Source organism: Gavialis gangeticus, unplaced genomic scaffold (genome assembly GCF_001723915.1).
Source record: "Gavialis gangeticus isolate Ggan-Ray unplaced genomic scaffold, GavGan_comp1, whole genome shotgun sequence".
Lineage (NCBI taxonomy): Eukaryota > Metazoa > Chordata > Crocodylia > Gavialidae > Gavialis > Gavialis gangeticus.
Genome location: NW_017728995.1, coordinates 4,385,748 through 4,400,018, shown reverse-complemented (window position 1 = coordinate 4,400,018; position 14,271 = coordinate 4,385,748). Strand labels below are relative to the sequence as shown.

Genomic DNA, 14,271 nt, shown 5'->3' with positions numbered 1-14,271 from the left:
CCCGCCCCCCCTGTGGCTACTGTCGCTGCCCTTCCTTCCCTGCTTGCCACCACTGCTGCTGCTCCCCCAGCCGCCGCTCTATGGCTGTGGTGCCAGGACTGCAGTGCAGCAGGAGCGCTATGCAGCTTCTAGCTGGGCTGGGCTAGCTACTGCTGTGCTGGCATCCTCCCTGATCCTCCCCCTCCCCTTTCTCCAAGCTCTTACCTGAGTTCCCTTTTGGGGTGCAGCAAGGCAGAAACAGCCCCAAGGCACAGGCTAGGACCCTCTGGTAGGTTAGAAGTTGGCAGGGCCGGGCGGGCCTTGCTGCTGCTGCTGCCACTGGGTCTTGCTGCCACTGGCTCCTGTCATCTTTGACAGGCAGCCCAGGGCAGATAAATACTCATTTTGAGGCGCCCTGCAGGCTGGGTAGAATGGCCTGGCGAGCCTTATTTTGCCCACCCCTGGCCTACAAGTTCTCTGCAGGAGTACAAACTTTTAATTTGTTTAAGGGTCAAATCCAGAAGATGAAACTATGAAACAAAGGGCCCAGTCTCTCACACATGCACATAATTAACTTTAAGTTTGCAAATACTCTTTTCCCACCCATCCCCTTGCCCCGAGTGGAAACTGTGCATATGGTTAAACATGCACATAAACCCAAGCCTAGGGCCTACAAATTCTTAACTCGAGACCAATATGCTGCTTTGTTTTCTGATTGAAAGATGGATAGTAGACAAAATTGGTTATATCTTTTACCTCGGATTGTCTTTTAAATGCTCCTCTCAACTGCATGTATTTTTTTTTTCTCCTAGAGGTTCCGAGAAAAATTGCCTTCGTACGGGATGAGAAGGGTAAATATATTTTTATTTTAAAATTGAATACATACTTGTTCTTTTATAAAAATATAGAAGCAAGCATTTGTGAAAATATGACTTTGAGCTGAGCTTTAGAATAGCAAGCCTGTTGGTTTTGGTGCATCTCTTCTGAAGAATCCTACCTTTTCTAATAAAAGTTACCTTTTACTTGTGAAGCATCAGTATTAGCTCTGACTTCATTTCAGAAGAGATGAATTCTTCACGAGTGTGTAGGAACTCATTTTGATATGCTGAAACTTATTATTTTTGTCAGAGGTAGCAGTTTGTATGGAAACAATCAAATGTGCCAAAATATGGTACTGTTAAAATACATTTTTAAAATACTGTTTTTCTCCATGCCTTTGCAGTGTCAACTTCTAAAGTTGCATTTCATGGGCTTTTTGAGACTCAAACAGCCTTAAACCCAGCCTTTGCTAATGCATCATATTATGCCTGCTAGCTTGGTACTTAGGCAACCCTATTAGTCCATTATATAACATTGTATTCATTGCTGTTACATTTTTGGTAGATTAATTAAAAGCTAAGTCTGTAGGAAATTTTTCTGAAGTCTAATATCCACTTAATATAACATTTATTATAATGCTTTCTTTACCTTTTCAAATAGGAACTGGTAAACGTGATAAATAATAATCAAGTAACTGTGATAAGTGGTGAGACTGGTTGTGGAAAGACCACACAAGTAACTCAGTTCATTCTGGATGACTATATTGAGAGAGGAAAAGGGTCTGCTTGCAGGATTGTGTGCACACAACCAAGGAGGATCAGTGCCATCTCAGTAAGTATCATCTTGAAAACTGTTACTTTTTTGAATATTAATTTATTTTTGCAAGAAGGAAATTGGAAGAAAGGAACATCTCCTATTTGTATTGAAGAACTGCAAAAAGATTGCAGTCAGCTTTAGTTTTCTTTCATTTTATGTTCTCTCTCAAAGTTTGTGCTGCCCAAAGAGATTACAATCCTAAATCCCCACTCCTACAGACACCTATACCCCTAATTCATTGTGCAGATGTAAAAATAAACAGAAGTTTGTTGATATTTTTTTTTTTGTGCATGTTTGCAGCTATATGTTACTCACTAACAGTAAGGTATTTTACAGCAGTTAACCAATTTTCCAAAAACTGGCTGAACCTTACAATAGGAAATTCATCCAGAACAAATCCCTTTTATCTTTGCAGAGATTATTGTGCTTAGGGTCGGAAGGGACCTAAACAGATCATCAGGTCTGACTCCCTGCCCTGGGCAGGAACGAGTGCTGGGGTCATAACACCCCAACCAGATATCTATACAGTCTCCTCTTGAAGGCCCCCAAGGTAGGAGAGAGTACCACCTCCCTTGGGAGTCCATTCCAGAGCCTGGCAGCCATAACGGTGAAGCAATGCCTCCTCATGTCCAGGCTGAACCTTCTTTGTAACAATTTGTGGCCATTATTCCTAGTAACCCCTGGTGGTGCCTGGGGGAACAGAGTCTCTCCCAGTTCCCGCTGGCCTCCCAGGTGAGTTGGTAAACAGCCACTAGATCCCCTCCCAGCCTCAGCTTAGATATTAGCTAGGTTTTTTGTTCTAATACTCATATCGTATATGAGCATGTTACAGGTAAAGGAGAATGTAAGAGTTTGTAGTTGACCTAGTTTTCTAGCTGCCTTGTTTTTGAGTTGTCTTGTTTGTCACAGAACCAGACCACCTTTCAAGAATAATAGATTCTGCACTTACTTCATTTCACAATCAGTTTGATAGTCACAAGACAATACAGCTAAGTCTTGCCTAAGCAATTTCGCAGTCTAAAATAGTTGGGAAAACTGTAGCATTTTGCTTTGTCCAGCATTTTGAAAATTACAGGTGAACATTTCCGAGCATGTTTGATTGCATGAAACTTGATAGCCAGAATGAACAAAGAGTCTTTAAAGTTAATAAGCAGAATCTCCTTGCCCTTAATGTCTTTGAGTATAATGAATATGTGTTTATATAGAGTTGGCAAGCTGGTCAATTGACTAGTCAAATACTGGCCACTGACCAGTCAACTGACCTGCATATTTTTTTTGACTGGTCAAAGATTATAGCAATTTTACAAAAAACCTCAACAAAACCCTACATTTTTTTGCAGTTGTCTTTGCAGAAAATATGATTTTTAAAAAAAAAAAAGTTTTACACACATCTGTGATCTTTCTGTATATTATATGGACCTATTGGTAACTTGTTTACAATTTTTGACCGATATTTGACCGGTCAGTTGACCTATCTTTATTTGACTGATCAAATACCCAACCCTAGTTTAGTATATAAAACTGACATAATGTAGTGGTCATCCTTAATAATTGGTGTATGTAGTGGTCATCCTTAAGAAATAAGTTGACTTAGTAAATCAAAATTACAAAATCATGAGTTGTCCCAGGATTGCGTTCAGCCCATTGAAGACAACTAAGCTAAACTTTTTGGGTTTGTTTTGGTGCTAATTTCACGCAGTTTTATTTAAACTGTTACATTTTGAGAAATCTAATAGTAAATACTTTGAATTTTTATTTTAGTGGTTAAGGAAAACTGATGCTGTGGGTCTTAATCTATTCTGTATTTACTTCTGTCTTATACTGCTGACTTCAACTGACTTGCACTTTTTGTAGTACTGGAATCATGAATGCTAATACCACTTTTGGTACATAAATTACAGGAATTTATGTATTTAAGGGAAGATCTTGGTCTACGTTTGCAGCTATTTACTAAAGTTGAAATTTGTTTGAACAAAGTCAATTGACCATAGAACCCATCTGTCTTTTTTTTTATTTTTTTTATTAATGCCCATCAGGGAGAAGGTGTACTGCCCAGGAAAAATTGCATGTTATACAGCGAAGAATTAAGGAGATGTTTAAAATATCTTTCAGTTCTGTTGCATATAATTTTTGTTGGGTTTTTTGTTTTGTTTTGTTTTGTTTTTTTTAGTAAGTGCATGTACAACTTCATTATAGGGAGTGCCTATTAAGAAATAATGAGAACTTCACAGATAACCATTGTGACCTTTTTAACATGTTGGTTTGATTTTAAGGTTGCAGAGAGAGTTGCTGCTGAAAGGGCGGAAGTATGTGGTAATGGGAAGAGTACAGGATACCAAATTCGCTTGCAGAGGTAAGTGATGGTTTTCTTCGAAAACTTTGGGCACTGTAAGAGTTAGATAAGAGGTACTGGTCAAGGTGAAGCAGAAGCAGAACAGTGTTATGGTCTAAGAGAATGCTGTATGCTAATCCTAGAAAACTGGAAAAAATTAGAAGGTGCCAAATGGGTACCAGACTAAAAAATTTCAAATGGGTTATACGGCCCAAGTTATCTGAGATCGTAAACAGTATAGAGAGATTTTGACAGCTTGGTCCCGTTTGCAGCATCTTATTTGTGGAACCCAAGCTCACTGTCGCATTCATAAATACTGCTTAATAGAGAACAATCTTCTACCATATTGTTAGTCTCCAGCAGTCATTTGCACTGTGTTTTAAATTGCTGCAATAATTTGAGGCAGTAAGGAAAAGCAAATCCCAAAATGATGATAAATAATGGCTGTACAATCTGATTCTGGCAGATTGAGTGTCCGTTCTCATCTGAAGAATATTGTGGCATAGCCCCTTTCTTAATTTCCTCCTGCAACAATTTATTTCTAAATGAGTGAGTTGACAGAATAAAGTTGAATGATACAGACCATTATAGACACTTTAAAGCATACATTTTGATTTTGAGCTTTTAAAGTACTTTGTAAAGTATTGGAATAAAGAACTCAGGAATTCTTAATGCATCTCTTTTCAGTCGGTTGCCAAGGAAACAAGGCTCCATTTTGTACTGTACAACAGGAATCGTCTTACAGTGGCTTCAATCAGACAAGTAAGAACTTATTGAAAAGAAACAATGTAATTATCATAAGATATAATTAGTGAACTAGTTGTTTAAATAGTGATATTTACTGGGGTTTTTTTGTTAACGTTTGCTTCTAGTCTGTGATGCGCTAAACAGAATATAATCATCTTTGTACTCTATTTTAGGCAGTTGTCCAGTGTTAGTCATGTTGTCCTTGATGAAATCCATGAAAGGAATCTTCAGTCAGATGTCTTAATGACTGTTATTAAAGATCTCCTAAATATTCGATCAGACCTGAAAGTAATACTGATGAGTGCTACTTTGAATGCAGAGAAATTTTCAGAATATTTTGGTAAGTGAAATGTCTGCATTGTAATATTGATTGCACATTATAATTACAGTTGTTTTCTGGTTTGGGAATAGCGTCACACCACTGTCGGGCATCAAACTGCTGACCGTTTTAATGCTTCCTTAGTTTATTCCTGGCTTGTTCAGCTTCCCTTTGGCTGGAGGCTGCATTTGGTGCTGGCCGTATGGTGTAGGTGCTGGTCCCTAGGGTCCCCCCTATGATGCAGACAGTGCTGGCAGTGCACGGCTGCCTGAGATCCTACCTTCCCAACTGTGTAGGAACACCCCCACACCCTTGCTGCATGGCCTTGGGAGAGGTGGCTGAAGGGGTCTGCCAGTTGGATGACCCTGATTTATTCCATCGTGGATATATGCCACTGTCACTTTCTGTTAGTAGATATCTTTTAGAATTGTAGAGCATACTATGCAATAGAAGCTGCTACACAGCAGTTGACTTTTTCTTTAGGTTTTTAGCAAATTTAAAAGCTCCAGGGAAGAACATTTCAAGCTCTGTCATATCTAATTCCAGCCTACAAGTGGCCTCTGGTTTGCGTTTCAGACCACTAATAAGAATATGGGGAAGCATGTGCTCTTGTTACATATGGTATTTTTATTTATTCATTTTCTGTGAATATTTCCTGGCCCATTTCAAAGGTAATACATTTTCCTAGAAACCAGAGATTTAAAAAGCATGTAGTTAAGAAGATAAAAAACCTAGTGAGAAATGTTTAGCCTAGCTTCACTTTTTTTAAATACAGAATAGTGCTATAGTTCTGTCCTGTCTTGTATTACTTGTTTAAGAACTACTTATGTTACCTTGTTAGACAGTTGTCCCATGCTTCATATACCTGGATTCACTTTTCCTGTAGTGGAATATCTTTTGGAAGATGTCATTGAAAAATTAAGGTCAGTGCATTTCTAAATGTAAAAATCATGTAATGGTAGCAAACATTACTGGGTGCATATGTAGAATGAAGTTTACTTTTTTGCTCAGCTGAACTCTCTGGAATTTACCAAAATTGCCAAGCACTCTCCACCATGACTAAACTAGAAAGGCAGTTCACTCTTTCTATTGACAACTGATGTTTCTGAATTGAAGGCGGGCATCTTGTTTAAGAAAACATTTTTGCTAATGGAAAACTGAGTTGTTTTTGTTTTAGCTTCATAAGTAACATCTTGCTAAATGTGAGGTGCTATCAGTAGCAATTTAAATATATTTTTAATGTGAGGAAAAACTGTTTAAAAGATCAATATTCAGGATAGATGATAGTGCATAATCATCTTGTTACTTTTCAATCTGCTAGACTGAGCTAAATAGTGTTCATGTGTATTTAGAGACTATAAAAACAAAAAAACAAAAACGACACTTTGTAAGGATGGTGCCTATTTTGTAAGGGAAGATTCTTAACCATTTTTGTAATATAAAGTGCAGCAAAGTATTCTCATGTTTCTTACTGGTTGTGGATTGAAAAAATAATGCATGTAGTAGATGTTCAGATTTTACTTTTTAAATAATTGTCATTTGATTATGAATAAATACTTTTTTTTTTTTTAAACATTCGCTTAAGGTATATGCCAGAAAACACAGATCGCAGACCTCGCTGGAAAAAGGGCTTCATGCAGGGACACATAAGCAGACCAGAAAAAGAAGAAAAAGAGGAAATCTATAGAGAACGTTGGCCAGATTATCTAAAGCAGCTTCAAGGAAGGTTGGTCAGTCTTGTTTTCTTTGCTGCACTTCAAATGTTACCAATTACATGTACTTCTACAGGTGCAAATGATAATATGACTAACAATCCTATGGTGACAGGCATAACACCAAGTGTTGAAATGCTAATTAAAAGTTTTAGATAGACTCATATAATTCTAGGTCTGATCAGACTAAAAGCTGCCAGTGCCAAGGCTAATGTAGACAAAGCTATAGCTATTATCCATTTTCCTGTTGGTATTTATGATCCATAATTCTGGCTCTTAATGAAACTAGCTTCTGTTTCTCTTGGAATCCCCATCCCTATTCAGTTTTTCTTTGGATTAAATGCTGTTGTTGGTTTGGTTCCACAATCAATAAATTTCATGATTAAACACTCTAGTGTGCTCTAAAATACTTCTGACAACTTTATGCAGACTGTTTCTTCATACTGTTTTAAACGGATTAAAAACAAACACTGCTGTTTCCAGTCTTCTGAATGATGTTCTCCACTCAGTCTCTTTGCTTTCTTGCATTTATGGCTCTTGCAGTACTGTGGTCATGTCAAAGGCCTAGCTGAGCCCTTCCTTAGAAGTCCCTTTCTCACAGGTAACCCAGCCCTCTTTTAAATAGAGATGTTATATTGGAAACCCTCTGGGCCTTGGTAGCTATGCTGTTCTTAGTGATAGGTTGTATATTACAGGAAGTAGCTCCATAACTTCAGATCTCTTGTGTGAAAGCCATCAGGTCCTGACAGTTTGTTACTGTTTGGGTTATCCATTGTCCTCTAAAACCTCATCAGTTCACACTTTATTAGGAGTCAGTTCTATTGATTTGCTCCCTGGGAGGAGTGGCTCTGGCAAGGGAATCTCCCTACTATCTTTCATAATAAGGACTGATGGAAAAAACTCATTTAGTTTTTCTGCGATGATCTTTTTGCCCTTTGGGGCTCCTTCTACAACCTGATCATCCAGTAGCTTAACTGATTTCCTGTCATTCTTCCTGTTTTTAAAGTTTGTAAGACATTTTTACTGTCTTCTGTCCCTTGTAAATTTTATCCTCAGATCCTCCTTTTTTTACTTCCCTTATAGCTATTTTACATTTCGCTTCCAGAGTTGTTGTTTTTTTATTTTTCTCACTTGAACCTGACTTCCCGTTGTTGTCGTTTTTTTTTAAATGAAGTGTGCACTTTTTTTTTTCCTTTTTTTTCCTTTATTTAGTCATTTCACTTTTTTGGTCGCTCTTCCCTTCTGAGTTCTGTTGCTCCTCTCTTGAATGAATTTGTCCTAAAATGAAAAGTATCAGCTGTGTACTCCTACCAGGGTAGCGTATGCTGTACTAGAATATTCCCTATCCTGTCCAGTTTTTTCTTCTGCACATCCACAACTTCATTCTACCCAAAAATTCAGTGTTTTCTCCACTCTGGATTTAAAGCTTCTCTACCTTTGCTGCTTTTGTTGTGGACTGCAATAATTGTGAGTAGCGATGCCTATATAATGTATTCCAAAGTCTTTACTGATTGGCTTGAATTAAGTCCCTCAGGAAGATCATTAGTTTGAATGATGAAGCATGAAATGTTTGTAGGCTGCTTAAATTATTTAGTTTTAATTCAGACAGGTTATATTAATATAATCTGGCTTTTTGCATTGCATATCAATAGAACATAAAATCTTCCACTTAAAATGTAATGCCAAGTAGTATTTAGTATTTCTGTACTATTTTGGGGTATCTCAGGGTAGGTGTTGACAATCAACAGCCTACTGGGTGGATCTGGTCTGCCAAGGTCTGATCAAGCTTTGGGTGACTTGGGGGATTGGAGGCACACAGCTATTTCTTACTGCCCATTGCCTCCATACCCTTCCCTGCTTTCGTGTCTGAATTTACATGTGCCATGGTATTTGTCCCTCCCTATTGCCATTGGGGGCAGGGATTGGTGGTAAGAGTAAATATAAGAGGCTTAGATGGCCTAGAGAGACAAAGATGTACAGCTTGTGGTATGGGGCCAGATTGGAAACAGTGGTCTGTACAGAAAAAGGTTGCTGATCCCTGTAAGGTGATCCAACTTTAAATGTTAGTTTGAATAATGCAAGAGCTCTGACCATATTTTACAGCAAGTTACATTTAGGTTAAACCCACTATATAGATTAATATAATGCTAGCATGTCAAAAGAATTGTCCTATGTTAATGCTATCTTTATGTTGTCAGATTGAAATTAGTTTTGTATAGAGCCTTTTCAATTGCAATGGCAGGTCTTTGGAAGTGCCCTCATTTATAGTGTTCTTATCTGTGGTATGTTGTAGGAGGCTTTTGATGTTTCTGGTTTAATGCCTTATTGTTGCAGGAGTGAGGGTTTGAAGTGGGTGATCATTGAGTAGAAGTGCTGCCAGCTAAAATAGGAGGCTTGACTGAATTACCCAGGAAGACCCTTTTAGGTTGTATTCCTATGAATGGATCTATGATTGTTGCTTTGTATGCAAACAAGTTGCCTCCATATTCACTTGATGTCTATAGGTATTCAACAAGTACTATAGCTGCTTTGGAATCGGTGGATGATGACAAAATTGACCTTGACCTCATAGCTGCACTCATCAGACACATTGCCTTAGAAGAAGAGGTGAGTTTCTGCCAGCATAACTTTTTTTTCCTAGCTAAACCATTTTTAATCCATTCAGTTTAACATTTTTTTTCTTAAAGTGGTACTCTGACTTGTTAGGCAGTGTAGGGTACCACGTTATAGACCAACTAGAGAGGGACGTGGACCTTCATAAGATACAGCCTCCTTTGTCAAATGACATGCTATGCCATGCATCTGGTGAAGTAGGTTGTAGTCTACAAAAGCTCAGGTATCTGTGAGGAGAACGACTCAAGGCATGGAGACACCTTTATAGATTGCCTTCTGCCTGGCTTTAAAAAAAAATAAATTATATAACAGACTTAAAATTGTTACACAGATACCAAAAGTAGTCTAACATTCATATAAGCCTTCTCCTCTTTCTCATCAGCAAACTATATTTTCCCATCCAGAAGCCACTTTCTGATGGAAAAGGAGCATTTATTTAGGTTTTATATACTGATATATAAGACTTGCATTCTTTAGAAAATCCAATGCTCAGGCAAAATATTGAGCAAAGAGCACTCATCTGTCATAGCATTGTTACTGTTACAGCAGTAATATTAGAATGTGGCACCATGCTTTAGGAAATTACTACAGTGGTCATCAAGGGGGTCACAGCAGATAGAAATTATGTTGGATTCTATAACTGCACTGTAGCTAAGGTTTTGGGGGGTTTTTTATTTGTTTTTTTGCTTGTTTGTTTTGTTTTTTTTCAAAGTCACCTACAAGATTTAGATACATCATTCCTATTCAAGTCCCTGAATAATGAATGTACAACTTAAGTCAACGTGATTTTAAGCAATTGCTTAAATTTAATGCCTGCTTAATGTTTTCTTAGATGAAGCCTATTGAAATTAATGAAGACTGTGCAGTTAAATCCTGCTAGGAGCTTTGAAAAATCTCACTCTAAATACATTTATCAGTTGTTTTGTGGTATATACTGAACAACTGAAATGCAGCATGTATCCTTACCTAGGCAGGAACCATTGTGTAGTGAGTCAAGCGTAGGGCGAGATATTTGAAAAACCTTAATTCCCAGAGTTATTAATAAATGAGTGCTAAAATACCAAGGGAAGGCAGTATAGAAATCTAAATGAAAATGTTGTTAGTAGGTAGTTTTTGAATTCATTTTTTGACTTAATGGGTGCACTGACAGCAACCTTAGTTACCTTATACTTTCTAGAAATTTCATATAAAAGGACTCTCTAGTGCTTTGCCATCTTCTTAAGTGGACAAATGGCTAGGAAAAAATGCTTGAATGGGTGAAGAGATGTTTTATTTCCTTGTTGTAATTGTATGGGGCTTTGAATTACTTCTTTCAGGTGAGTAAACAAATTCATTTTCAATACAGTGGACTCTGTTTCTTTCTTTAAAAAAATTAATTTCATGGGGTCATATTAGTTCAGATATTAAATAAACACAAACATTGAGGCTATGTCTCTGCCTTCTTAAGGTTGTTTACTTGCTTGTGAGATACCAAAGCTTTGCATTACTGTTGAATACAACACTTGTATTTTTATTTTTAGTTAGTCCTGCATATGCTTATCCCATAGATGTGTCTAATTTAATTACACATCTATACATTCCGTTGTCTTATGTGCTTACAAAATAATGGACCTAAAAACTTAACTACGGCTCACCTCTGCAGCATCATGTTTTTGTTGCTGCTGCTGGAAGAAGGATACCAGACTAGATGGCCCTATGGTCTGATCCAGTATGGTAATTCTTGTATTCTCTTTATAAATTTACTTAGAATTTTAGTTCTATTCCTTTGTTTTTATTAGAGAAAGTAGGCTATGGAATGGATAGGCATACATCAGTGATAAGTCATGAAACCCTAATAAAAGACCACTTCCACTATAACTAAATATACTTTGTCAGAACGGTTCTGCACCTGAGACAGATTTCAAACATGGAAACTGAAGTTAATTCTAGAAAGAGTAATGGAATAACTCAGTCCTCATCCAGCACATCTGTTGTTTGCCTTCCCCAAAGGGCAATTGAATATTAAACCATATGCTTTCAAAATCACATATCCTACGCTGCAAAATTATTAGAAAACTAAGTGAGGAGAAATACGTGCTTTTTCAGCCAATTGTGTGTCTTTTATTTAATTGCACTGCTAATTTCTAAGAATGTTGAAGAACTGGAATGTCCTTTATATAATTCCAGAAGGGAATGTGTTAATTTTAACTTGAAGCATTGAGAGAACTTGAGAGGTTATGTGACCATCTCTTTGTAACAACAAGCTTATACAGTTTTGTGCCATGTTTTGTTCAGTGATGTCTCAAATGTTAGCTATTCATAATACCCAACTTTGTCTAAACATTTCGAACAAATGCTTTTATAACTTTAGCCATAATCCAATTTTTCCCCCATTTTTATATGTAGGATGGTGCAATATTGGTGTTTCTCCCAGGCTGGGACAACATTAGCACTTTACATGATCTCTTGATGTCACAAGTCATGTTTAAATCGGGTAAAAATATATTTTGTTTTCTTATATAGATTCTAAGAGTCCTTTCCCCCCCGCCCCTTCCCTCCCAGTGAGAATTTCTTCAGTATTTTCTTGTGGTTCCTCAGATTCCTACACACTTGGCAATGTGGTTTGTTTGTTTGTTTTTTTTTTCTTCACAGTCTCTTCCTCTTTCTCATTCTTTATAACATGTGAATTATTTTTGCATTAGTGTAGTGTCTTTCATCCAAGAGTGTTGGCAATGCCATTGGCTTCCCATATTTTAGCTTTTGTCTCCATATTGATGAGTCTCAGACTTGCATTTCCTCTGTCTTGTCTCATGTCAGAACTTTCCTACCTTGTCTTTCTCTATAGAGAATTGAGCTCATCTTTCTTCATTCCTCTTTGCTGATTCAGTCTTGCTGTTTGAAAGACTTCGTAAAAAGTCTTTTTATAGAGACTAGCACAAAATTTCTTGGCATAATGATGGCTCATATCTTCTGGGTACAGAACTATTTGCTCTGTCCTCTTGATGCATACAAGGCCCCATCTATACATTACATTTAGGGCATGATTAACCAGTTAATTATGCCTTAAGTTGTCATCCAGTTGCACATTTAATCAATTAGTGACATGATAAAAAGTAGTAAGCTACAAAGATATTCCACAAAACGTGCAATAAGTTTTTAACTGCTTTCTATAATGCCATTACTTGAATGAGTGGTCCTGGGCCCCTGTAGCTGGCAGTCCGGTCAGTTCATGAGAGCTCCCAGCTGGGGGAGTCCACGTGCATGCCCAGCACTGGGAGTTCCCAGCCCTGGAGGGCTGCCACACACTCCTGAAGTTGGGAAATCAGCTGTGAGGGTACACATGGTGCTCCTGTGGCTGGGAGATCACAGTAGCTGTGGCACTGGCATTAAGGTATGATGGGATTTCATTTGTGATCCCACAGTCATACCTTCTGCCATGCATGTGTGGATTATGTGAACTGTGCAGGTACAAGCATCATGGGATCTAATGCATATGTAGAGGGGCTCTCAGTTGGAGAAACGCAAAAAAATGGTCCATGAGCTTGTAATGCTTCTTCTGATCATTTCTATGAATGAAATGCGAACTGTGGAATGTCAGCAGGGATCTGTGTCCAGCATGGAGTCACCCAGAATCCAATCTGTTTGCTTTGGCCAGGCAGATAAGTTTGAGCCCAACCAGTCGGGCTTCCCCTGGCAGCCTTGGTCTCCCCTCTCCCTGTGTCAGCCCTCTCACAACCATAGCTAAATTTAAAGCTTTGATACCCAGGATCTACTTGCAGATCACCTGCACCTGTGAGAGAGTGAGGCTGACAAGGGAACTCTGCCTTGGGTCCACACTGCAAGACTGCAGCCCTTGGGTGCTCTAAGTGCAACATCCTCCCCTCCCCACCCCCACTCCCAGAGCATGTGTATAAACGCCTCTAGTTCTTCCAAGTTGCATGGCTGCTTCTCTGCCAGTAGATGGCCAACCACAGCTAACCAGCTTGGTCATGGAAAAAGGCCATGATAACCTTACAGTCACATACCACGTTGTCCTGGAAAAATGTGGTAACACATTTTATCTTGCATACTTTGGCAGGACTTGAAGCAGGACAGTGGTCTTGTAAGTCTGTAGTCATGGGTGGGGAAACACTTTTTCTCTTGGGACATCTATTTATAGCCTTGGTAGTAGTAAATAATAGATGTACACACATTCTTTTTCTGTTTAGTTTGTTCATTTCTGTTGGGTAAGAATTGTATTTTTTATTCTATGTTATAATGCATACTGTTCTAATTTGCAGATAGGTTTGTTATCATACCTCTCCACTCTTTGATGCCTACTGTTAATCAGACGCAGGTAAATGGTTTTTTTTAATAAGAAGATGTTGTGAATGTTGGACCATAAAAAGCATCAGGAAACATACAAAATTTCTTAAGTACATCGTACAGAAGGCATAGCGAGTGAATACTTTATTTTAAATTTTAAAACTTGACTCATAATGACTTTATTTCAGTGCTTATGTATTCTGATACCTTTGCTGTGATTACCGTGTACCATGGTGCTGTTAATGGCAATACTATTTGTGTGAGTGACTGTCTCCCATTGTAGAAAGCTTTTTTTGTTGTAACCTAATTATGGTTAACTGTACACAAGATATTATTTATTTAGTATTCCTAAAAGTATTTACAGCTAGTTTGTTTTGCAGAAAGTTTCACCTCCGCTAAATAGTATGAAAGTGTTCGAGGGCAAGTGTGTACTAGGGGTGTGTGAAATGGGCAGTATTCAATTCAGATTTGGCCCGATTCAGGGGACAGTGATTTGATTTGCTGGATCACTCTCCCGATTTTTTTTTTTTTTGAGATTTGGCCAAATCTCAATCTGAAATAGGAGCATTATTCCATAGACACAGCTTTATATGGCTTTTATTCTACGTACCTCAAGGTACCTGCATGCTTGGTGGTGGACTCTCCCTCCA

General features: G+C 38.1%; 1 protein-coding gene across 1 annotated transcript in view; it reads left to right on the top strand.

Moving 5' to 3' along the window:
• The window catches only part of DHX36 (DEAH-box helicase 36), a 57,402-nt gene that overhangs the window by 10,992 nt on the left and 32,139 nt on the right, over positions 1 to 14,271 (top strand). The window contains 10 exon segments of the mRNA XM_019503173.1: positions 792 to 830; positions 1,459 to 1,629; positions 3,888 to 3,967; positions 4,634 to 4,708; positions 4,867 to 5,033; positions 5,854 to 5,935; positions 6,598 to 6,738; positions 9,229 to 9,331; positions 11,723 to 11,810; positions 13,597 to 13,652. Coding sequence (XP_019358718.1) covers positions 792 to 830; positions 1,459 to 1,629; positions 3,888 to 3,967; positions 4,634 to 4,708; positions 4,867 to 5,033; positions 5,854 to 5,935; positions 6,598 to 6,738; positions 9,229 to 9,331; positions 11,723 to 11,810; positions 13,597 to 13,652 — 1,002 coding nt within the window.